The sequence below is a fragment of the Sapajus apella genome, unplaced genomic scaffold (assembly GCF_009761245.1).
Source record: "Sapajus apella isolate SASKATOON/1434 unplaced genomic scaffold, GSC_monkey_1.0 scaffold10, whole genome shotgun sequence".
NCBI lineage: Eukaryota > Metazoa > Chordata > Mammalia > Primates > Cebidae > Sapajus > Sapajus apella.
In genome coordinates, this window is record NW_022436950.1 from 19,994,231 (window position 1) to 20,019,588 (window position 25,358).

Genomic DNA, 25,358 nt, shown 5'->3' on the forward strand with positions numbered 1-25,358 from the left:
GGGGAAATTATCTGACGAGCAACTCACAGCAAACAAAACAGTGCTATATAACTTAGAAGGGCTTACTGAGAGGGACTGCTGAGAGCCCAAAGTCATCACGACTTAACCTAACTTCTTAGTTGCCAAATGCCCTCCGCAGCAATTCTGATCCCCCACACAGTGAGCGTGTGTTTAATTATAGTCTCCTGTGAGATGAGCAATTTGGCATGGTGCAGAATACACCATCTAGCCTGACCTTGGGAACAAGACAATCTAATGACACTAAAATCTTACTTTCCCTTCTTCCCTTCCCATTTCCGCTCCCTCCCCCAGCACTGCTGAAGACTCACTGGTTAGGAAAGTATTTTATGTCCTTGAGGGCGGCTTTTGCACGCTGAAAAGACCACTCTGAAATTTACTTGGGTTTTGAAAATTAGTATTTGATTTATTAAATTTCTAGATTTAGAAATTTATAGCTCTTCCTTACGCTTTTAAAATCACCTTAGGAATCTTATTATCCTATTTATAAGTCTAGCGAATATTAACAATCACTTTGAGAGGGTTTTGATTAATGCTTAGCCCCATTTACACACTTAGTTAATTAAACCTCTTTAACATTTTAAATAGCATTTAATAAATTTAATAAATGCAATTCCTTTTTAAGTACTTCATCTGACTGACAAACCTTCCCAAGTACAAAAGTAATTCTTACAGATCTAATAAATTCAGCATACAAGATACAGTGAGCCTTAAATTCTCCTAAATGTCCAAACTATATGTAAACTTGGAAATATTTCAACTTATCACAAATTTCAATCAATTACTCAAGTACATACATGAAATATTGAAGGTAGTCTAGTATTCCAATAGGCCAAATTCTCTAAAATTTTGCCCACATAAATATTATATAGGCACAAATTCTTTAACTTGAAACTATGAAAACTATAGTTTTGATTCCATTAAACGTTTTTGTGCTTAATTTTAAATTTTCCCAAGGCTAAAAATAAATTAAATTAAATGAAAATAAATTTTCCCAGGGCTACTAAAATGTCTACCCACAGGAGAGATTTTCCCTTCTCAGCCACCTGAGGTTGCTAATCAACCAGAGGTTCCGGGTGGGATACTGATTACATCCAAGCTGCTGACTCTATGGACCTGTCAAGCCCTATTTCTAGTTTCTAAGTTTCTCTTTTTTTTTTTTTTTTTTGAGAAGGAGTCTCGTGCTGTCACCCAGGCCGAAGTGCAATGGTGCAGTCTTGGCTCACTGCAACCTCCACCTGCCAGGTTCAAGTGATTCTCCTGCCTCAGCCTTCCGAGTAGCTGAGATTATAGGCACCTGCCACAACACCCAGCTAATTTTTGTATTTTTATTGGAGACGGGGTTTCACAAGCTTGGCCAGGCTGGTCTCGAACTCCTGACCTCAGGTGATCCACCCACCTCAGCCTCCCAAAGTGCTGGCATTACAGGCGTGAGCCACTGTGCCCAGCCTCCGTTTTTAACTTTTTAACTTAAAGATGGAGGTGGCTTAGTAGACTAGTCCCTTTATTACAAGTGATCAGTTACTAGTGGTCAAGTCAGAGTGGAGTCCATAACTCCCTATCCAGGTTCTATATCTGTGTATTTATGTGACCCTTAAGGCTTATAACTACATATTGTCCATCTACCTCTACAGAATCCTACATCCTTTTCATGTGCTTCTTATGTGATAGGACCACACACCTCCTACAGACGTTGAAATGTCACCTAATTGAATTTTGGCGATCCCTCACAGCCCTGTCCGAGATCCTGAAATCATTCTCCAAGTTATTGCTCAGCCCCACCCCCTTATCCTGCCCACCCCACACACTGTGTCTCTGAGTTCCTGATTCCCCTAGAAATGCAAAAATGGACTCCACCAGGATCTACACACCTTTTGACCTGGCAAGACTAAAGGAGACAGTTCCTAAGCCTAGTAACTCTGCTGAGAGATTATTTGGGGGTTCCTGTAGCACTACAGACAGTGCTTCCCCCCCTCCTGAACCCCCTGCTTCTTGAGCAAGCACTGCAGTGATCAGAGTCTATTGAAAGAACAAGGTCTATGAAGGAGGTGCTGGAGCCAAATTCCTAATGTCTCAGAAGGATGAGGCGACTTAAGCAAAGTCCAGCTAGTGCCTGAGGTGGGGCCAGAACCGAGGACTCCTGACTGCCAATCCCGATGTTCTGGCCATTCAACCGCAATGCCATCAACAACAACAAAGCCAGAAGAACAAGAGAGGTGCTCACAGATTACAGCCCCAAACAAGCAGCCTAAACATTAGAATGTGCCACGTGCAGCCCTTTCTTTCTTTTCTTTTCCTTCTTTCTTTCTTTCTTTCTTTCTTTCTTTTCCTTTCTTTCTTTTTTTAAACTTTAAGTTTCTGGATACATGTGCAGAATGTGCAGATTTGTTACATAGGTATATGTGTGTCATGGTGATTTGCTGCACCTTTCAACCCATCACCTAGGTTTTAAGCCCCACATGCATTAGCTATTTGTCCTGATGCTCTCCCTCCCCTCGCCCCCCACCAACCCAACAGGCCCCCACCAACACAACAGGTTCCTGAGTCCATGCATTTACGTCCCTTTCAGTTGCTTGATAAACAGAATACAAATAGGCATGGGTATTGCCCTCAAGCTTACTTTATGAAATAAATATGCATATGAAGTAAATATTTGCATTTTCATGCCAAAGAGAAGCAATAATAAGAAATAACGTTCAACCACAGTGAAAATTGTTGTGGAAATCAACCATAGGAAAGAATATATTGGTTTAGGACGATGATTCTCAAACCTGACTCCATATTAGAATCTCTGGGATTTTGAGGGGAAGGCAACGGGAGGGGAATGTTTAATAAAATACCAATGTGGGCCTGGCACAGTGGCTCACACCTGCAATCCCTGCACTTTGGGAGGCTGAGGCTGGAGAAGCAGTTGAGCTCAGTTCAAGACCAGCCTGGACAACATAGTGAGACCCTATCTATACAAAAAATACAAATTAATTAATAGCATTGTGAACCTATAGAGATGAGGCTCAGATACTGATACTTTTTGAAACACTCCAGTGATTCCATTGCTTAGCCAGAGCTATGATGCTCTGGCTTGAAGCCATGATTTCTTTTTTTTTTTTTTTTTTTTTTGTTTGAGACGGAGTTTCGCTCTTGTTACCCAGGCTGGAGTGCAATGGCGCGATCTCTGCTCACCGCAACCTCCGCCTCCTGGGTTCAGGCAATTCTCCTGCCTCAACCTCCTGAGTGGCTGGGATTACAGGCACGCGCCACCATGTCCAGCTAATTTTTTGTATTTTTAGTAGAGACGGGGTTTCACCATGTTGACCAGGATGGTCTCGATCTCTTGACCTCGTGATCCCCCCGCCTCAGCCTCCCAAAGTGCTGGGATTACAGGCTTGAGCCACCGCGCCCGGCTGAAGCCATGATTTCTAACATTGTAGACCTTTTCCTGGCATTCCCACAATTTCTTCCTGTATATGCTGTATTAGTCAATTCTTGCACTGCTATAAAGCTGAAACTGGGGCCAGACGCAGTGGCTCACACCCGTAATCCTGGCACTTTGGGAGGCCAAGGTGGGTGGATCACCTGAGGTCAGGAGTTCAAAACAAGCCTGGGCAACATGGCAAAACCCCGTCTCTACTAAAAATACAATAATTATCCTGGTGTGGTGGCATGTACCTGTAATCCCAACTACTCGGGAGCCTGAGACACAAGAATTGCTTGAACCCGGGAGGCGGAGGTTGCAGTGAGCCGAGATCGCACCACTGCACTCCAGCCTGGGTGCAGTGAGACTCTGTCTCGAAAAAAAAAAAAAAAAGAGGCAGAGAGAGAAACAGCTAGAGCTGGGTAATTTATAAAGAAAGGAGGTTTAATTGACTCACGGTTCTGCAGGCTGTACAGGAAACACAGTGGCTCTGCTTCTGGGGAGGCCTCAGGAAACTTACAATCATTGCGGAAGATGAAGGAGAAGCAGACATGTCTAACATGGCCAAAGAAGGAGCAAGAGAGAGAGGGGGGAGGTGCAACACACTTGAATGATCAGATCTCATGAGACCTCACTCACTATTGCAATAGCACCAAGGGGGAATCTGCCCCCATCATCCAATCACCTCTCACCAGGCCCCACCTCCAACACTGGGGATTACAATTCAACATGAGATACAGGCAGGAACACAGATCCAAACCATATTATATGCCTACTAACTGTACAGTTATAAACTTAGTACTTTTTCTTTCTTTTTTTTTTTTTTTTGATGGAGTCTCACTCTGAACCAGGCTGGAGTGCACTGGTGCAATCTTAGCTCACTGCAACCTCCATCTCCCAGGTTCAAGCCATACTCCTGTGTCAGCCTGCCGAGCAGCAGGGACTACAGGCACATGCCACCACGCCCAGCTAATTTTTGTATTTTTAGTGGAGACAGGGTTTCACCACATTGGCCAGGATGGTCTCTATCTCTTGACCTTGTGATCCGCCTGCCTCAGCCTCCCAAAGTGCTGGGATTACAGGTGTGAGCCACCACATCCTGCCTAACTTAGTACTTTTTCTTTAAATCAACTCACTATTTTTAAGTGAGTTGTCTGCAAAATTATGGGGCTCAAGTCCTCATTGTATTTTTTTCTAAAACACATGAAAATACATAGTTTATCTGTCACAGCTAAACTATCCAAACCACATCTAACAACATCGCACACACCACTACTGATATCCCTCTCCACTGGGGAAACACTGCCTGGGTACTCCTCTGATCTCAGAAAAATGTTCCCCAGCTCTGGGCTCTTTTCAGTAGTTTGGAGGACTTGCTGTTTTGTATTTGTTGACACAACTTGGTTACTTCAAAATGTTATTTGTTCACTGGTTACAGTGTATACTACTCAGGTGATGGGTACACCAAAAGCTCAGAAATCACCACTAAAGAAGTTATCCATGTAACCAAATACCTGTTCCCCAAAAACCTATTAAAATAAAAATAATAAAATTAAATTTAAAATGCTGTCTGCTGTGTGGAACATTCGTGGGAAAATTCCACCTATCTCAAGAGCCTGAAATCCTGACCAGCTGCTCCAGACCTTACAGTCTAGGTTGGATGTCCCTGGAAGAGACACCACTTCCTGAGAGTGCTTCCTAAGCCTCCCCCACCCACCTTCTCTCTCCCAAGCCCGGAAAAGCTGCATGAGCTCCCCAGTGGCCCTAGAGCGCAAGGACCACTATGTTCCCTCTTACGATAACCAGTTATCACAGATGAGGATGCACAGCTCACTGGATCTAAATGTGGCGGAGTCTGCAACCTCTTGGTACTTCTTTCTCTGCCACCTGCTCACCCCCTTGCCCTCCATACACCCCTGTGGCCAGGCACTGTGGCAAGCATTAGGAGTACAAAAGAGACTCAGGCCAGGTCCCTGTCCGGCTCACAGCTTAGAGGGAGACAGACAAGAACATGCGATGGTGAGATGCAGTGAGAGAGGCGGCATGGCAGGGTATGCTTAGGGACTCGCAAATGAAAGTCTGGTTTTGCACCCTCCTCCCTGCTCCCCTCGCTCCCCCCACCCCGCCTTCCCACCAGCTCTGACCTCTTGCTCCCAACCCCTTCCCCAACTCCAGCTGTGCCCCAACTTCTCATTGTCCCTCCTCTCCCAGGGTCCTGAGCCCTGCCCCTGGAATTACAGGCATTAAAGAGCTCCCTGCTCCTCCTCCCCATCTCCCAAATCCAACTGTGACTCATCCACCATCCAGAGAACATCCCAGTGGCTGTCAGCTTAGTCAACACTTAATAAAGCATTGTTCAATAAGAAGAAAGAGTTCCGGCAAAATTAAAACTAATCTCAGCAGCAGGCTCAAATATTAAATCTTTCTTCCAGAACATAAATCCTGCAAACACTAGTCTGCTCTTTGCACAAATGGTGAATCACAATTATATAATTTATTTATCTGGAAACCACATTCCTCACTTTGCATTTCCTTTTTTTGCCACACTGGATTGAATCCACCATTCCCTACTTGCCCAGAATCTGTTTTATTGTTGTTTTCGGCAATGGCTTAATCACCAGCTGCACGGGCAGCACTTGGCGCAGGTGCCCTTGAGTGCTGTGTCACCTTCCCCTTGCTGCTCAGAATTCCCTGTGAGAGCTCCAAGTGTCAACAGGCATGATCATTATTTGAGTCACCTGATATGATACAAGAAGAAATGTCACACAGGCTGCCAAACGGGACACATTATTGCCACGTTCTGTGCCCTAAAGGACGGGCCCAGGGCAATCCCAGCAGATGGTCTATGAGCTCTGACAGCCAGATGCTGTCACAAGGGCATCAGATATCTTGAGTGAGCTGAATCCTCAGCATGAACAAGAAAGTGACAGCCGCCCTCTTTGCCCACAGTAAAAGAACGAGCTAGCACTCCTCAGGGCCTGAAGTGGGCTTGAACTTGTCCAGGGATAATGAAAGCTTTGAGCAGCCGCCCAAGATGTGGCCATAACCCCACTCAGAAAGCAGCAAGGGGTGGGGGAAATGGCGACAGGCCAGATGTCCTTACTGAAGGGCCATGCACGTGCACGCTCCCAAAGCTGCTTCCAGTCCAGAGCAGATGGCAGAGAGGCCGGATGTCCAAAAATACAATGGCCTTTGTCGCTCGTTTAGTAATTGTCCTGTCCAGCCCCCCAGAGCTGGGCCATCAGGGGCTCCCCTCCACTGACTCTCCTCTGTACCTTGAAGAGGGCCCCAGTTGAGGGTCCCTTCAAGAGAGAAGGTCAGAGACCTAGTGAAGAGAAAGAGGAAACACAGGGGCTACAAAGGGCTTCAGGACAAACTCTGAATGTCCCCAGATGACATGCTTTCTAACCAGCCAGGCCCTGGGCCAGGCCCAGTTGCCTTTCTATGGGTTTCCCGTATGTCTTGTCATCCCCTGTGTCACACACCCAAGCTGGGTCTCTTTTCTCTCCTATCCCCCTGGGTCTCCATCCCTGGCAGCCGTTTGGGTTGCTTCAGAGTACTGGGTCTTCTCAACCCTCTATGTTCCCCCAGAATGAGCTGGGTGAGCTCAGAATGTTAGCTGACTCTGGCCTCCCTCCTGCCCTTCCTAAACCACAGCTGCCCTCCTTTGGCATGGATGGGGTGGTCTTTAAATGACTAAGGCTGTCAAGCTCCCTCACAAGCTGTTTCACCTATTGCTCTGAGGCCTCAAGACCTAGTTTTGCTGGAGGCCACCCTGACCCACCAGCCAGGACCAGGACGCATTCCCTGTTTCAGAAGGCCCCACCCCTCTTTTCATTTTGCAGTGGAGGAACACCCACAGTTCACAGCTATTTGCCAAGCAGAGATGACTGACACCATCTGTGTCCAATGAGGAATCCAGCTTTCTGAGCCCACATTGCCATTTCCTTGCAGGGGCTGGAAAACGTGCAGGTTTCTTCCTGTGGGGTCTAGGAATCCCGGAGATCAAACAGGGGTGCATGCCCGCATCCAGGCCCCCAAGAAAGAGCAGGGCTCTGGGAAGGAACCAGGGTTCTCATGTGCAAAGCCTCGCAACCAAACTTGTCTGAGTGGCCCCTGCCATCTGTGTTTGGAATGTCCCTTCTAGGTTTTGCGTTTGACCTTGACTTTGTTCCTTGGCACAGTTCTTTTGAAATTCCACCCAGCCTTGGCCAATCTAAAGGAAAAGGAATCTTGTCCTTACATAAACCAGGGGAGAGGCTAGATGTAGTTAGAAGCCACCATGGCACCCGAGACCCAGGGAGACAGGGTGGACTGGAATAAATGCTTACACCCGGACGAAAATCCAGGGCAGCTGGAGGGCTCTTCTCTTCCTTAGGAACACAACAAACAGCCTCACGGTGGCCTGTCCCTTATCTCCTGACCAGCTTTGGGGCACCAGCGGTTGGCCTGAACACCTGGGAGTGTATGGTAACCGCACCTGACCGCAGGCACTTCAGCCTGAGAATGGCCCTGCGTGGCAGACGCGCCTGAATGTGTGTTCCAAACTAGGGAATCTGGGAGAGGCCGACCTGGAGATTCGTTGTCTATCAGAAACATCTGAGCCCTGGACCGTGAAACACTGGCGTTCAGGAAATCAAAGCCCAAGTCTGGGTTGAATGAAGCTCCCCAGGCGGAGGTTGTTAGGGAAAGGTGCTAAGTAAGTGGAAATGCTATAGAAAATGCTTTTTGCAATCGGTTTTGGTTTCTTCTGCCCCGCTCACTACTGCTGAACTCTGTCCCGTGTATGTAAGTCCAAATAAAACCCCATGTCTCATTTGCTGGTCTCCGTCTCCTCTTCTACCTCTTGGTGCCTTCCCCACTAGAGTTGATAGGGGTTCAGCACATTGGGGAGCAAAATGGGAAAAAGAGAAGAAAGGAGCAGCACCAGCTCGGGAGGAAACTGCTAATTCAAGGCTGAGGGATCCCTGGCCCTGGATGCCCTGAGCTGCCCAGGGCTGTGGAACACGGAACCTGCCTGTCCTGGCTGGTCTCCCCCGGAGGAACTGGATGCGCTTGAATGGGCTCTCTGAGCACCGCGGATCCACCAGGTGGCAGTGCTGCTATTCCTCAGTCGGGACAGAGCCTGCAGCATGCGAGAGCGGCCACCGGAGGGCAACGGGGGACAATGCTCTCCTCCACTCTAGAGGTTGCCTAGCAACTATGACGCAATGGGCTCCCGCTCCCCTCAAGTATCCCAGGTTATTTCTGGCAAAACAGAGACTGTTGCACAAGGAGTGGCCTCAGGAATCCCAAAACTGCCTCTCTAAGCCAGCAGAAGCTAAAATGGTCCAGGGACCCCAAATCCAGCACCACCCTGGCGTCTAGGGGATTGGGCTGCTATCTCTGTTCCACCGAAGGCCAGACATCAAGAAAAGAAGAGAGGCCTGGCGCGGTGGCTCTGGCCTTTAATCCCAGCACTTTGGGAGGCCAAGGCAGGTGGATCACTTGAGGTCAGGAGTTTGAGACCAGCCTGGCCAACATGGTGAAACCCTGTCTCCACTAAAAATAGAAAAAAAATTAGCTGGGTGTGGTGGCTCATGCCTGTAAGTCCCAGCTACTTGGGATGCTGAGGCAAGAGAATCGCTTGAACCTGAGAGGCAGAGATTGCAGTAAGTCAAGATGGCGCCACTGCACTCCAGCCTGGCAACAGAGTGAGACTCTGTCTCAAAAAAAAGGAGAAGAGAGACATTTTCCATTCCCTCTGTGGCCACACAGCCCCTGGAGATGCTCTGATTTCCCCAGTGGCTACACTGAAGCAACTTCCTCCCCTCCCCTCCCTGGTTCTCCCCCCTTGCTAAGCAGGGGCTAGATTCACGGGCATGTGACCTTGAGCAGACCTTGAGTTAACCCTTGAGGGCCCCCCGCCACCGCCCGCTCCCCAGCTGCACTTGAGGGGCCTGGGAGGTGTTGATAAAGCCCAGCTCTGGCCTTCTGTGGTCTTGATTCTCTCTTGTTCTCCCAAGGACTCTGTCCTTGGCTCAAACCTCTCCCTGGTTTTGATGACCCTGAAAATAGAATTCTCCAACTCCAAATGGATAAGTATGACCTGACAAACCAAAGATGGAACCAACAGAGTGAGGCAGACACGAGACAAGGAGTGTGGTTATAATGAGCTCAAAGCCTGTGCCGGTCTGGTCTGTGAAAGGAGAGGCGAGATCAACGCCCCAGGCAGAAGTCACGGGGGCCACTCTAGCCGTGGCATCAGGTGTGGTTCCAGGCACATCTCTGAGTCCTGAGGAGCCCCCGGGCCCAGGTGTCCATCTCTAATGTCTTGGGGTATCTGAGGGGCACTGTCTTCAAGGGTCACACTGGCATGTGCAGCTCATTGTACTCATCCTGGCCATCCTCATCAAAGTTTGGTTCAGCATCTTCTGAGTCCAGCTGCAGAGGGAGCAGAAGGTTGGGGGAGGCAGGGAAGCATCCTCATCCCCTCCTGTTCTCCACCTCCTCCTCCAACCTGCAGCCCTCCCTGCTCCCCGACCTTTCCTGGGCCTGTCTGCAAGTACCATGACCCCGGGTGGCAGCACTGCCCTTGGCCAAAGCCTTCAGGTCACCTCCCAGACCAGACACTTGGCCCCTCCTGGTGATAATAATTATTATGAATCTCTTTCCTGAGGCCACTTCTAGTAGCTGTGGTACCTTTGTACACCATGTTTGAGTAGGATACATTGCAAAAGGATTTTTCATGGCCGGGCACAATGGCTCATGCCTGTAATCCCAGCACTTTGGCAGGCCAAGGTGGGAGGATTGCCTGAGATCATGAGTTCAAGACCAGTCTGGCCAACACGATGAAACCTCATCTCTATGAAAAATACAAAAAAATTAGCCGGGCGTGGTAGCATGCGCCTGTAATCCTAGCTACTCAGGAGGTTGAGGCAGGGGAATTGCTTGAACCAGGGAGGTGGAGGTTGCAGTGAACTGAGATTGCGCCACTGCACTCTAGCCTGGGTGACACAGCGAGACTCAGTCACTAAAAAAAAAAAAAAAAAAAAAAAGATATCTTTTCCTCTAGACAAAAACAGGGCTTAGGGTGGACGCCAGTGCCACATCACCCCTGTGGCCTCAGCTGTGTGTTTTTGGTCAGGTACCGCCTGCACAGCTGTGTGCAGAAGCTCCGTGCCTGCTCCTGTACAAAACCACCATCCTCAGGCCTTTATATGGACTAGCACTTGACCCTCGCAACGGTCCTACAAGGTAGGATCTATGATTACCCCTATCATACAGGCGAAAATAAGATTTCGGAAGGTGAGATAATTTGCAACAGAAGTTACACAACTAACACCCACAACTAGTGGGTGGCCAAACAGAGATTGCAACCCAGTGCCCATTTGCCCTAATACTGCCACCCCAGGCCACCCACTTACCGCCTGCAGCTCCCTGTCCTGGAAGAGCCGGGGCAGAAGGCAATGCCTCAGAGGCACCGTGAGCAGCAGCAGGAAGGGAAAGGCGAGTGAGGCCGCCGTGGACTTGACCACCCAGAGCAGCGCGATGCAGCCCAGCTGGATACAGGTGAACAGGTGCATCCGCCACGTCTTCACCTGGGGGAGCAGCCAGTGGGCCTCAGCGCACAGCACCCCGGCCTGCTCCCACCCACATCATAGGGAACTTGGCTCCCAGGTCCCAACTTCTCCTTCATATTCATCCCATCCATTGATGCCCCCAGATCTCTCTGGATCCCCTTCCTGTCACCCCACTGCCCCATCCCATGCTTCCTGGCCCTACCTTGGTCACATAGGGCTGCTCGGGATGGTGCTTTGCAGGCATGAGAATGAGCAACAGACGCTGGGACAGCTGGATACCAGACAGGGATGTGACCCCCATGTACAGGAAGATCCCAAAGAGCACAGCCAATGGGATCCGACGCAGCACGGCCCCCATGACGATGGACAAGCCTGGAGGACGTGACACAGACCTGCTGACCCTCGGATAGCCCCTGGGAGGATGGACAGGCCTGGAGGAGGTGACACAGACCTGCTAACCCTTGGATAGCCCCTGGGAGGATGGATAGGCCTGGAGGAGGTGACACAGACCTGCCAACCCTCAGACAGCCCCTGGGGATGGACAGGCCTGGTGGGTGGGTGACATGGACCCACTAGGCCAATCAGTTTGGCCTCATCACCTTGAACAAGAAAAGAGGGGGCAGGACAGAACCAGGAAAGGGCTCGGGGAGGAAGGGGCTGAGGGAGTGTTGGGAAGCAGGTTTGAGGGTCAGATTGAGGGCAACACATGACACATTGGGAGATTGAGGGTCAAGCCTCGGATAGAGAAGATATAAGACCATGGGGCCCCAGGAGGAGGGGTGTGCAGGGTGGAGGTGGGCTCTCACCCACGAGGCTGGCGATGAGCACACCAGTGACCCGCTGTTCCCGCACCTCCTGGATCTGGGGCTTGTCACCAGGTGCGATGGCAGTGCGCATCACTGTCAGTGCATTGACATGGGTGACAGAGCGGACTGTGGCCGCCGTGAGCCACGGCAACCCAAACAGCCCACAGAGCCCCCCCCAGGGAGCCAATGAGGAGCAGGTCCAGGTGGAAACCGGAGCCCTTAAGCAGCCTCCGCGCCTTCTGGCTGACAATGAGCCTAGAGAGAGAGGGTGGGGAGGGGTTGGGTGTGGCTGGCCCCACAGGGGAAGGGGACAGAAACAGGCAGGCACACAGAGACCAGAGGATGGGGAGAGGACGTGCAGACAACAGTTCTCCCAGGACTGCCAGCTTCCTCTTTCAAGTTCCCAAATTGAGGTTCTCACATTGAAGCAAATGTGAGCCAAATTCTCATACTGTGAATATTTAAAACACCACAAAAGCCAGATGCCAGATCTTACCACGTTATTGTGGTTTAACCAAAATTAGATACATGAGAGCATCCCTGAGTGCAAGCTTAGACTGCTAGAGTGTTCTGAAGACTGTCAAGTGCCACCCTGCAAACAGTGGTGGCGACAGGCAGATGTCATGTCAAACCATCACGGGGAAGCCGTGCCCCTGCCCTGGCTGCCACTGCTCCCTGCTCCTCCCCCAGCTCCTCCTCACCCCTGTCAGCTCCTCGACACACACTCTCTTCCTCAAGGCTTGCCACCAGTTCCTACCTACCCAGCCCCCCAATACTGATAATGATGTCTCTGCTATAACCCTGAAACCAAGCCAAAGAGGCAAGAGCCTGGCCTCATCCCTCCCATCTCCTCCTCCCAGCCCTCTCACGCTGTGATCTGTGTCTCCATGAAGATCAGGATGAGGACGAGGAGGGCGGGGACAGCAGCTGCCACCATCATCCAGGGCGGGAAAGGACGGGCACTGCCCAGTGGTGGGATGAACCACGAGCGCTTATCAGGAGAGGTCACTGAGAGCCCTGTGGGCACTGTCAGCTTCTGCATGGCAGGAAAACAGGGTTAAGGGACACAGCCGCCCCATGCTAGAAAGCCCATGAAGCAATTGCTACCACCAACCTGCATCTCCAATACCAGGACTTCGGGGGGGGAGTTGGGGTGTGAACAGGTTGGGGGAAATTAGCTTTGCATCCTCTAAAAGTCACTGTCCTTCCAAGGATCCAGTAGAAGGCAGGGAAATGGAGCACCTCCTCCCTGAGACCCAGAGCTTGCTAGGACCTGTGTGAGGTACCTGTCATTCTGCTCCCAGCCCCACACCTGCTTCCACTGGATTCTTCACTCAGGAAGGCGGGAAGGCCGGAAGCCCCAGCCCCACCACCCACAGTAGCCACTCCCCTAGGAGAGCTGGATTCAGGCCCGATCCCAACCCCAGAGCCCAAGGAGGGGCTCCCTCTCCTAGCCTTGGGGTGAGAGCAGCTGCCACAGACTCAGGCTCCCTCACCTGCGTGTAGGTGTCTGTGATGGAGTAATCCACCAGGACCATCACCAGGATGGAGATGGGGATGCCAAAATCCCCGATAATGCGGCGAGCCTGGAGAGGGGCCAGTCGGGGAAGGGGCAGAAGGTGGAGGCGAGGTCAGCAGGCTCACATGGGACTTACCATCCCTGGGCCTGCCTGGGTCCAAGCTGGAGCCAAAGGCCCCCACCTGCCTCTCAACCCCACAGGTGCCAGCGCAGCCTGGGAGGTTGTTGTCTTGATTGGACTTCTCTGAGCAAAGGGTAAGAAGACAACCCAGAGAAGAGGCTTCTGATGGGGCGAGGGGCTGCCCAGGCTGGGTTCTGGTCCAAGGGCTGACTGGGGAAGGGGTGCAGTCTCTCTGGGGAACTGAGCCTGGCAGTGACAGCAGGAACTAGGGGACTCTTGGGGGCTCCACACCCAGCAGCTGCGCACCTTGCCCCCCAAGAAGCGGCTGTTCCTGAACTTGCGCAGGAAGAAGGCGATGAAGAAGGTCCCGAGCATGAGGATGAGTGACAGCAGTGCCGTATTGGGCTGGTTCCTCGGGCTGCGGGGGCCCTCGGTGGGGGGCAGGGCACTGCCATTCGGCTCCAGACCAGCCTCCAGGGACCCCTCCAGGGACCCCTCCAGGGCCCCTTCAGGGGGGTAGAACGGCAGCAGTGGGTGCTCTGTGAATACCTGTGTGTGGGTAACAAGGGTGCCTTGTCACTTACCTGGCAGGTGACCTGATTTCATCGTCATCAGCACACCTGAGAGAGAGCAGGTGACCCCTCAATAGCAGTAATGTACGGACATCCAGCTGCACCACACACAGATATACGCACGCACACACGAAACACACACAACACACACAAAAAACACACAACACATACAATAAAACACACATATACAACATACAACACACACACGACACACATACTACATACAAAACACAACACATACAACACACAACACACATACAGCATGCACATGCATATGCACATAACACACACCACACACACAACATAAAACACACACACACACACACACACACACTACACCATACTCACACACTGCACAAACACACACTCCTCTACAAAAGGTGACCCAAGGACACCCAGCCCCTCAGCACTGGCAGCACCCTCCCCATCACATACCTGTGCAGGGGAGTCCTTATTACTAAGCCTCCAACCAGGTGCCTGGAGCTGTGACCTGGCACCTGCCCTCTGGGTCTGACTCCCTCCCCTTCAGCTCAGACCTAGCCTAGGGTGTCCCTAGAACCCCTCACTCCCAACACAGTCCCTCTCCTTGTCCCCCAATTCTCCATACTTCCCCCTCCCATGCTGTCCTCCCCAGGGCAATGTCCACCCCCATCTCTGCCACCCCCAAGACCTCTCTGGACCTCCACCTTGTACAGCTTGTAGAAGGTCTCATAGATGAAAATGAGTGAGATGAGGAAGGCGAAGATCTCCTGGGTGAAAGGCGAGATGTAGCGGACCAGGAAGCTGCCTTCAGCGGCCACCAGGGCAAGGACGAAGACCACCAGCCAGAGGCCAACCCACACCCGGCCAGTGAGGTACTCCAGGTCCTGGGCTCGGCAGAACTGGGGGGGTTGGGAGTGGTGGTTACCCACAGGTGTCCTGCTCTGGGCGTCAGTGCCCCTGGAATGAGCAGTGGGTGAACTCCAAGGAAGAGGAGGGAGAATGCAGGGACCCATCCCCTGGGTAAGGAAGAGTGTGGGGCAGGATGGATACAGCGAACAAGGCTCCCCTCACCTTGAAGAAGGCTTCCTCAAACACGAGCAGCGGCCCAGAGAAGCCAACCACAAGCAGTGGCTGAGCCCCCAGCAGAGAGAAGAGGACGCCCAGCACAGCAGTGGACACAATCAGCTCGGACACACCCATCAGCCCCTCGGTCTTCTCTCCTGCGGTGGCAAGGCCAGCAGGATGGCCCTAGCCTGGCTCTGTCTATCTGCCCCCTTCCTCGTCTAGCTTGTCCCAAACTGGGGCTCCCAACAAAAGCAGGGCAGCCCCTTAGAGTGACAGACAGGGCCCTTCCATACCCCATTGCTCCCAGACCCTCCCCGCTAGCCCCCAGTGGTGATCACAGGACTCCCACGCCTTACACCTCCCTCACGCCCTCTCACTTTATAGCCCCCAGAGGTGATCCCTGGGGTTCCGTGACCCAGCATGTCTCTAAGGTGCTCACACCTTTGCTAGCACGTCTAACTATTGGCCCCTAACATGATCACACCCAGACCCAGGAACCTACAAATGACACCGGGACCAAGAGGGACTGCAGGAGCCCCTCAATTCCTCAAGCCCCTGCCCCTTACCTAGCAGCCCCCCGAAGGTGATGGCAGGGCTGAGGGCTGCAAAGTAGATGAAGAGCACGGCAGCCACACACTGGGAGTGCAGGGCGTCTCGCAGGTCACTGGGGTAGTGCGGGTACCGGCGCCTCACGTCCCGCACGAGCCCCCCAAATACCGAGCCCGTCCGCAGCAAGGGGTCATCTTCAGGGGTCGCCTCGGAGCCCCCCAACTCCAAAGATACGTCTGGGGGAAAAAAGGGCTGCTGGGGCAGACCACTCCCTCTGTCTTGGAGGCCCCAAGCTGTTGGGATCAGGGACGCAAAGGACTCCAGAAGTCGGGAGGACAGGGCTGGGGTTACAGCCTCAGGGCCCTGGGATAGGGGAGTGTGAGTCAGGGACACTCAGCCCCCAAGGGTCTGACCTTTCCCAGGGGCCGTGTAGCCGCCCCGTGTGGTCATCTCAACTTTGGTCTGTTCGCGCTCCCGCCGCTTCCTAAGCAGCTCTCGCTGGAAGGCAGCCACGGAGCGCAGCAGGTCTCGGCCCTCCACCTCGGACGGAGGGATCACGATGCTGCCGTCCAGGAACTCGCTGATGGCGCTCAGGAGGTCCTGCCGGTCGTCCGCCTGGTAGGCAGCCTCATGAAACAGCTGGGGGCAATGAGAGGGCCAGGACTCTCAGGGACGGCCAAGGGAGCCTCCAGGAGGGAGACATGGCGGGAGGAGTGTTGTGTCACTGAGCTACGGGCAGGGGGGACATTCAGCCATAGATACTGGGCCAGTCCAACAGCATCGGCTGTTGGAACACTGACACCCAGCCCTGCAGGCCAGCAAGCCACCGCCCTGAAGCCCCAGGTGCCCTCATTCCCCTAGGAGACGCCAGCCTTCCACGTGCCACAGCTAAAGAGGTGGCGCCTGGCAGAGCAGGGGCTTCCAGAGCCATTCTAACTGGATCGGCCACACCTTGCAGGCTGATAATATTGTGAACGTTGCCCCTGGCTAAAGGACCCTCCTATCCAATCCCAGGAGAAGCCACAGCAAAGACCAGCACATCCAGCCATCCTGTTCAAGTCCCGTGTCACATCTAAAGCTCTGGAGTCTGAGCTTTTCCCCTTATGTCACCACCCCCTCCCACAGTCACAGCTCAGGGCTCTTGCTTCCCCCTGGGCCAACAGCTCCCCCACCATACTCCAGGGCATGGCTTCCACCCAGGGGCCTCTAGCACCCTTGCCTCTATAGGCACCACTGTGGACAATGAGAGGGACGGGGGCAAGCAGGGCCTAGGAGAAGAGGCCTAGAGAGCCGGCCTGCACCCAACCTTGTCAGACATAAGGGTGGCAATGGAGCGTCCAAGCTCGTGATAGTCGGTGCTGGTGTGGCTGGGCCCCAGCATCACGAAGAGGAAGCGGACTGGGACAGGGACCTCAAGCACAGACTCCAGAAGCACAGCCTCATTCAGCCGCACGAAGGCTGCCGCCGGCTGCTCCAAGAAAGGCACACAACCTAGGGGAAGAGGAAAGCACAGGGCACTGGGCAAAGGGCAGCAGTCAAGGCAGGCCCTGGAGTGGATATCTAGGACTATCATGTATAGTTGAGCAGGTTGTATACTGCACAAAGAAACCCCAGTCTAAAGGGGCGCTATTCACTTATGTGTCTATATGTACACCAATGACAATTCACCAGCAGATGGAAACTCAGGGTATTAAAGAAGGGTTGCTCTTGTATGGACTTGCATGAGTCCAAGACAGCAGAAAACTGGACAGGAAGCAGGCAGGGGACTAGGAAAGAAAGGGGTGGGCTAAGACCAGCTATGAGGAAGAGCAGGGGCCAGGTGGAAGCTGGAGGGAGATGGAGGAGGCGGCCTCCAGGCCAGAACTCAAAAAAACAGGCCCCCAGGAGAGGCACACACACGCTGCAGACCCTGACCCCAGTGCCCGGCCCTCCTTACCCACAAGCACAACGGTGGCCTCAGCATCTTCGGGGATCTTTTCCAGCAGCTTCAGGCTTTTCCCCCGGTGACTGTCTCCCCCAGGCATGTGGAGGGGCTTCTGAGGACGCAGAACTGGAATAGGGCTGGGACCCAGACCGGAGGCCGTGGCAGGCCCTCCCAGCCCTGGCTCCAGCCCTGGGTCTGAGACCTGCTTCTCCCTCCCAGAGTGGGCAGGTACGGCACTCTGGCCCTACACTGGGAGCCACCGACTGGGATGTGGACCCTGACTCAATGCCCCCCACTGCCACCTTCTCTTGTTTAAACAGCTCCTGTGGGTCTGCCACATCATCACATTCAAACTTCCTGTGTCTCAGGGCAGGGACCCCTCCTGCAGGTCTCCTCTAGGTCCCCCAGTGCCCAGCATGGTGCCAGGAATCCAACCTTCCCAACCCGCTCAGTGAAGTCATTGATGACCTCGACGGAAACTGGACACCCTCTTAGTCCCCGGGCCCAAGCCAGAGCAAGGGCACTGACCTCCTTGGCGTCAGGGTCATGTGGCCAGAGCGGGGCTGGCTCCCCCAGGTCATCAGCCATGGTAGGCACCGCCCCATCAGGGCCGTGGCTGGGAGTTGGGTGATGATTCCCCAGGACTGAGTTCATGCTGGAGCTCGATGGGTTTCGGGGAAAGAAGCCACTGTCCTTGTCATCGTTGGGATGGCTGAAAGGCGCAGGGTAAGGCAGGTTAGAAGATGAGAGGCTCACGGTAGACTGAGGTCACGAGTAGGGGAGGGTCAGGGCCCCCGTCCCTCTGCCTCAGAAGAAACTTTCTAATGATTGGAGGTGTCAAAAGATAGAAATGAGCTCTCTGTCACTTATTCAAGTAGAGGCTGAGAGCCACTTGGGAGAGGCTGTGCTGCTGGAAGGACAGCTGCGCCAGCCAGGCCCCTCCCAGGCGCCCGCCCAGGCACCTGTGTTTCAGCAGCAGGGTACGAAGGACGCTGGCCCTGTCCTCCGGCCGGATCTGGTCGGATACAATCATGGTCTCCACCACGAGGTGTGCGATGCCCGGCAGGGTGGTTTGCTCCAGGTCCAGGAGGGCAGCTCCTAGGGGACAGTCCAGGGAGAGGGCACAATCCCATCAGACAGGAAAAATCTCCCCCCACTCTGCCTGACCCCTAAGAGCAGGCGAATGTGCTGTAAGAGCAAAGCGCCCAGTGTACACAGCTCCATATTGCCACAGGCCAGCCAGAGAGGGGCCGTGAAAACGGCACAGGAATGAGGGCACGGCCCCTCCTCACCAAGGAAGGGGAAGCCATGTGTTGACTGACTGCACGCACCAAACACAGCACTGCCCCTTGGGGCTCACAGGCTGCCCAGACAACTGGACCACATGGTCCCAAGTGGCAGCTGGATCTTGCCTGGGCCCAGGACTCCAGGGAGTGTCCCTGGGAGCTAAGCAGCCTGGCACAGACTGAACTCTGTGGCCGTGAAGAGGGCATGCAGCCCCAGGCCAGGCCTGGGAGTCCCTACCATGGGCGATGGTTCTCCTGAGCTCCAGCAGGCTGCGGAAGGAGAGCGAGGCAACGTGGGGCTTCCCCCAGCGCTCCGTCTCCTCCTCCACGTCCTCCTCAAACTTGATCCAGCGGGCCGTCTCCCGCCAGTGGGGCTCCTGGCTGCGGTCCAGCATCAGCTCGTTCAGCTCCACGAACACCTGGGGGGCATGCCATGGGTGAGGGCCCGGGGGCCGCCAGGTGTAGGGAACACGGCAACGGGGCAAGGCAGGAAGGTAAGGAGAGGAGGGCTCTGGGGCTGAGGGGCTTGAGGAAGCCACAGGCCCACCCACTCAACATTCTGACCTCATGAGGTCTCCGGTCCAGCTTCTTCTTCTTCTTCTTCCTGCGAAGGATGGGGGCCAGGCCACTGGGACTGCCCCTCCCGCCCTGCGTCCGGGACGGCTTCTTCACTAAGTGTCGCCGCACACCAGGATTGTCCTCCAGTCGGTGACCTGCAGAGAAGATGGGCTTGGGGGTCCCACAGGGGCAGCTGGGGGCCTCAGGGTCATGGCCCAGCTCCTTCTACCCAACCCATCTACTTGGTGAGCTCTATAGTCACCAAGGAGCCATGCCGACAGGAACCACATAATCCCATGTGGCCATTTCATTGATAAGAAGACTGAAGTTCAGAAAGCAGGAAGGACAGCCCCATGGTCACCCAGGACCACCAGCCAAGGTACAACCCAAAGGCAGACCCAGCTCGTCCACAGCCCCAGCCAGACCCTCCAGCCCCTGCCGTGGTGGCTGCACCTCCCTCTCCATTTGCGGTCCCATGACTGGCATTGAGCCAGAGTCCCCAGGCACTGAGCCCCCAACACTTTCCGTGAGCCCTCTCTCAATGCCCATGTCCCCTCCCTGAAGGTACACGGCCTAACAGGCTCAGGCAGGGCTTCCCTCCCTTCTTCCCACCTGCCCCGCCCAGGCTAGCAGCAGTCAAGGAAAGGCCAGCAGCCCCGTTACTCACAAGTTAGTGGCCCTGCCAAGGGGCCCAGCTGGCCCCTGATGGACTCCCATAGGCCACCATCCTCAAAGTCCAACACAAACATCTCTAAGTCTTCTGAGGCCATTGAGTCTCGAGGGCTGGGGGCTGGATCCCTCCCAGGGTCCTGGCCTCCAGTGTCCCCAGACCCAGGGCTTAGTGCCCCATGGGGCTCAGGGTCCTCCTCCAGTGGGCTCGTCATTCTCCCGGTGGCCAAGACCTCGGCTCCCGCTCCCTACCAGACCCCTCGTCTCTCCTTGAAGGTGGGGGCCTGGACAAGGTAGCCTCTGTCCAACCAGAGCCGAAGGTGGCACAGCTTCCCGACCCCAACTCCCCACGTCCACAAGCCTGCTCCCCGAAGAGTCCAGCCCCGACCCTGGGTCTGTAAACATGCCCTCCCCCACCCCCCATCCCACTGCTACTGCTGCCATCGGATTGTTCCTGTCCCTGTCCTCAGGCCCTGGCAACTTTCCATGACGTATTGAGCTCAAAGCCCTACCCTTCCCCCCTACCCCGCCCACATACTGGGGCTCCGAGGAGGAGGAGGGATCAGTGATGCCCCTGGCCTGGGCACAGAGCCCCATGGGTGATGACAGGTGGCACAGAAACCAGGGCACTGATAAGATGGAAGGAATGTGCCGAGATCACAGCCAGGCCCAGCCAAGGGTGGTGGGATGGGAGTGAGGGGTCCTGACAGGGAGAGGCAGGGGTCTGGAGCAGTGGCACAGACTCAGGGTCTGGTTTGGAGGGGATCAAAGAGCTAGGAGACAAAGGGTTCACCCTGAGAAGATGGGCCCTGGGGAGGGATACAAGGCTGTGAAAAAGAGAGCTGCCATTTTCTAGGGGTGACTCAGAGGACAGAATCAGGACTGAGGCTTGAAGTGTCAGGAAAGGAAATCTCAGCTCTGGCAATCAGAGAGGGTGGCTGGGTGAGGTAGTGAGCTCCCCATCACTGGCCACATCCCAGCAGACAGGGATTCAGAGAGGACTCAACCCTGAGTGGGGGACAGCTCACAGCCTCTCCAAGGTCACTCGCAGGCTGAGAGTCAGTCGCAGTGAACCGTGGGGGCTGCCACGAGGTCTTACTCACTCTTCATATCATCCAGGTCTGCAGAACCCAGCATCTGGGCCTCCGCCTCATCTGTGGGCACCTGCTGCTCTGGACCACCTGGGTTGCCCAGGGCACTGCCTGGGCACAGTCGCTCCCGAAGGTCATAACTGGCCGATGGGCTCCAGGGCCGGCTCTTCTCCCCAGCGAGTCGGGACGCCCTGGCCCGGGGGCTGGGGGAGCTGGGGAGGCAACACAGTAGCCTTGAACTTGACAGGGCCAGGTCAGTGGTTCCATCACTGTCCCCCAGCTCAGAGAAGGGCCTGGAGTGGACCCTGAGCACAAGACCCAGGCCCCTCCTGGACAGAAAAGGACGCTGACCCAGGCCCCCTCTTCCCATCCCAAGGCTCCGCGCTTCCTCCATCCTTCTCCTCGCCCTCTCCACTATGTCACTCTCTCCTGAGGAACTCCTAACCTCTTCACTCTGCTCTTCTCCATTTTTCTCCCCCCTTGTTCTCTCCTCCCCGTAAATTGTAAGGACAGAGAAGAGATCCCCACCCCCCTCCTACCACCCTGCTCCCCTTCTCTCAGGGACAGAGTTGAGGATACTCCTCCGGATCAGGAAGGAGGTGACTGCCAGCGCTTTGGACCCTGCGGCTCTGGGCAGGGCCCTGCTGAGTGGGGGCTGTCGCCAGTACCTGCCGGAGTGCTGGGGGCTCCTGTCAGTGCGTGGGCCCACCGAGGGCAGGGTCTTGATGATAGCAGCCCTCCCGGGGAGGCCTGGACTGTCATCCTCATCACTTCCAATGGAGAACTGCAGACACAGAATGTGCCTTGGGGCCCTCCCCAACCTACCATGCAGCCCCAACCCCATCCGGCCTCCAGTCTCACACAGGACCCCATCATGTGCTCCTCCCCTCCTCCCTGCACCCCTCCCTGACCCCTGACCTGCCACCCCTCCAAGGGAAGCCCCTACCTTTGCCTTCGGTGGGGACCCTGAGGGTGGGGGCTCTCCAGGTTCTGCCTCAGATTCTCCTTCCTCTTCCTCCTCTTCCTCCTCCTCCTCATCCACTCCAGCTGCCCCCTCCTCCTGGATGGGAGGGGTCCCCTCGGAGGGGGGAGCAGAGGTCTTCTCCTTCTTCCTCTTTCTCCTGTTGTGCCGGGCAGAGGTGGGGGGCAGCCGCCGCAGCTTGTGGGGTGGAGGCAGGCGCGCTGAGAGCGGGTGGTGGGTGTGGTGGGATGTGTGCCGGTGAACTGGGGGTGCAGGAGATCCGGTTGAGACCCCCACAGCAGAAAGGGGGGTCCTCCCCACCCGAGGGACACACACCTTCCAGCTCAAGGCCGCAAACAAGGGCACCCTAGTCCTTCCTCCAGGGCCATGACCCCCCAACACCTGTATCCAAGTGCCTGTCACTGATGAGGTCCGGTGGAGTAGGAGGAGGGAAGGGATGGAAAGGGAAGGTCATGAAGGGGACTGGGTGGGGGGAGATGATACAGCAAGGAGGGGAAACGCAGAGTCGAAGGAGCTAAGGAGGGACAAGGAGGGAGTGACTGGGGCCGAAGGGGAAGTGGAAGGTCACCGTGGAAGGGCCCAGGCCTGGCTCCCTAGTTCTCCCATGGTCTGGGGCCCACCTCCCCTGGCAGGCAGACAGGCGATGGGTGGGGGAGGCAGGATGACCGAACGGCATGTGGCCCCGCACAGAGTCCAGCACAGTGTCCGGCACAGGATGGCACTGGGTGACCAAGCCGGAGGTGAGCGCGGTGATGGTGGCGATGATGGTGATGGTGGCAAGGGCGGCCGCACTAGGGGTCCCCAGGCTACCCACACTCAAAGTCCCGCTCGCTGTAGCTGCGGCTGGGCTTCTCGGGGTCCCAGGCCGGGGGCTTGCTGATGAGGTCCCCAAACCTGCTCACAGCCAAGGTCTTGCCCAAGTCATCGTCCTCCTCCTCCACGTCTGGACTTAGAGGGGGCTCCTCCAAGGGCACCCGGACCTGCAGGCCCAGACGGCCTCTGCTAACGACCCCTGACCCATGAAGGCCCCACACCCACGCCAACTCCAAGCCCTAGCTGGGTGAGCTCAGCAGACTCCCGCACCATCGGGCCCCCTCCCCTTGAGCCCAGGCCTGTGTCAGCATCTCACAAACCACCCTCTCTGGGCTCCCAGAGCTTGAGGAGAGAGAAGGCTACGGATCTGGAAAACACCAAAAGCCCCCTCTGTCTCCATAACCCCAGCCCAGCTCAATCATGGATCTGGGAGGTCCTGGGGTCGGCCAGAGGGCACTTCTGCCTACCCTAAGGTTCCTCCCCTCTCCTCCCCGATCTCTCCCCCGCCCCCGCGCGCGCCGGTCACCTGGGGTAGGGGGGAGGCGCCCCCGGGCGGCGGGATCACTCCGTTGGCCATGGCTGGGGAGGTGGCTGGGGACGCTGTCGCTCACTAAGGAACCCGAGCCCCGGGTGAGAAGGAGGGGCCACTGAGGGGGCCTAGCGGGGAGCCCTGGGGGAGGAGGGCGGGGTCAGGATCCTCGCGATGGCGTCCCCCCACCCCCCGGGAGCCGGACGCCCGCACCCGGCCCAAGCGCCCCGCGGAGGCCCAGCCACGCCCGGGACAGCCCGGGGCCCTCGCCCTGACCCGCGCGCCCCGCCCCGCGGTACCTCGGGGCTCCGGAGCCTGCGAGGCCCAGACGGGCCGCCGCGCCCCATGTCCCCCGCGCTCGCTCGGGGGCGCAGCCGCGGCTCCCGTCCGGCCTCTCGCGGCGCAGAGCCGGGCTGGCCGGGCGGACGCAGGCGCCGGAGCCCGCAGCCCGCGGCTCCACCTCCTCGCGCTCGGCTCCGCACCTCCGCCGCCGCCGCCGGGCCGCACAATGGGAGCGGGCGGGCAGTGACTCACCCCGCCCCGGCCGGCGCGGCCCCCACGCGCGGGCCCCGCAGCACCGCACCTGCCCGCGCGCCCCTTCTCCAGGCGCCCCACGCATGGCTGGGGGCGGGGGCGCGGCCCGAAATTCCCACAATCCCCAGATTCACTCCCCCACCTGCTTTTAGCCTCCCCTCCCTTCCCCTCCAGAGCCCTGGAAACCACCCCCTCCGCAGACACAGGCCCCTCCAGTCTTGCAAACGGAGCTCACAGACCCCTAGAAGCACCCACCACCTCCCCTTGCAGCTCCAGTACAGCTTATGCCCCCTCAAAGCCCTGGCCTCTGTCGCAAGGCACCACCCAACCAACGTTTGACCTTGTCACTGTATTTCCCCTCCTCCGGCCTCAGCGTCCCCAGCTGTCGCAAGAGGGGCCTGCAATAGGGCTGTTCCAAAGTTCTATCCAACTCTAAGACTCTGTGGCTCCGTTTTCACATTTCCTCTCCCTCCTCCCCCATCCCTGAGGTCACATCTCATTTTCCAAGGGCAAAAGGTCTTTGGAAGGAGCCACTGGACCCCAATCGGCCCCTCTCCTGAGATCAGTAAAACTGGACTTCTACACAGTGCCATGTCTGTAACAGCCCTGTGACCTTGGTACTTTACCCTGTCTGACCCCTGGCCTCATCTAGATCCCAGCTCAACCCAAGGAAAGATTTTCTGTGTGCATAATCTTCCAAGGGGAAGGGAGCTAGGATCTGCTGGCCGCCCACATTGTGTTGTGTGTGCTCACAGCCCTCTGCCAGGTAGGCCCTCTCTAACTGGCAGCCTTGTCTCAGGCATAATAATAAGAGTAGCTGTTAGGATTCCCATTTGGTCGGCAGTGGACAGTGGAGACTCAGGGAGGCTGGTTCACCTGCCATGGTCACAGCTGGGAGGCAGGTTGCCAACAGGTCTGGGCATCATTATCCGTATATTGAAGGTGACTCTCCAAGCCACAGACAAAATTTTAACTGAAAGAGATGTGTTGTCCTCCTAAGTCTCACAGGGCAGGTCCCAAGGTGGGAATTCCCAGGGTGGGAATCAGCTGTGCCCAGGCAGAGCATGTGAAGTATGCCCCAGAACTCAGAATGGGAGACCCAGCTGTTGGGGGTTGAATTGTGTCCCCCAAAATTTATATGTTGAAGTCCTAACTCCTGGTACATCAGATTGTGCCCTTATTTGGCAATAACGGTCTTGTAGATGTTAAGATAAGGGCAGGCTCCTCCTCCATTATGACTGGGTATTCCTATGAAAAGGGGAAATTGGCCAGGCGCGGTGGCCCACACCTGTAATCCCAGCACTTTTTGAGGCCGAGGTGGGCGGATCAGGAGGTCAAAACCAGCCTAGCCAACATGGTGAAACCC

The 25,358-nt window shown here is 55.5% G+C and overlaps 1 protein-coding gene across 1 annotated transcript; it reads right to left on the reverse strand.

Moving 5' to 3' along the window:
- Window positions 1-9,551: 9,551 nt before the first annotated feature.
- Window positions 9,552-24,150, reverse strand: SLC4A3 (solute carrier family 4 member 3). The gene is given in 24 exon segments (XM_032278049.1): window positions 9,552-9,853; window positions 10,837-11,010; window positions 11,195-11,364; window positions 11,799-11,973; window positions 11,975-12,053; window positions 12,668-12,834; window positions 13,295-13,384; window positions 13,745-13,987; window positions 14,697-14,891; window positions 15,064-15,212; window positions 15,624-15,842; window positions 16,020-16,245; window positions 16,913-17,097; window positions 17,543-17,642; window positions 18,059-18,242; window positions 18,493-18,628; window positions 19,055-19,235; window positions 19,381-19,529; window positions 21,147-21,346; window positions 21,803-21,918; window positions 22,081-22,358; window positions 22,931-23,096; window positions 23,456-23,599; window positions 23,758-24,150. Coding segments are annotated over 23 exon segments (3,711 nt in total). The 5' UTR covers window positions 23,507-23,599; window positions 23,758-24,150; the 3' UTR covers window positions 9,552-9,775.
- Window positions 24,151-25,358: the final 1,208 nt, after the last annotated feature.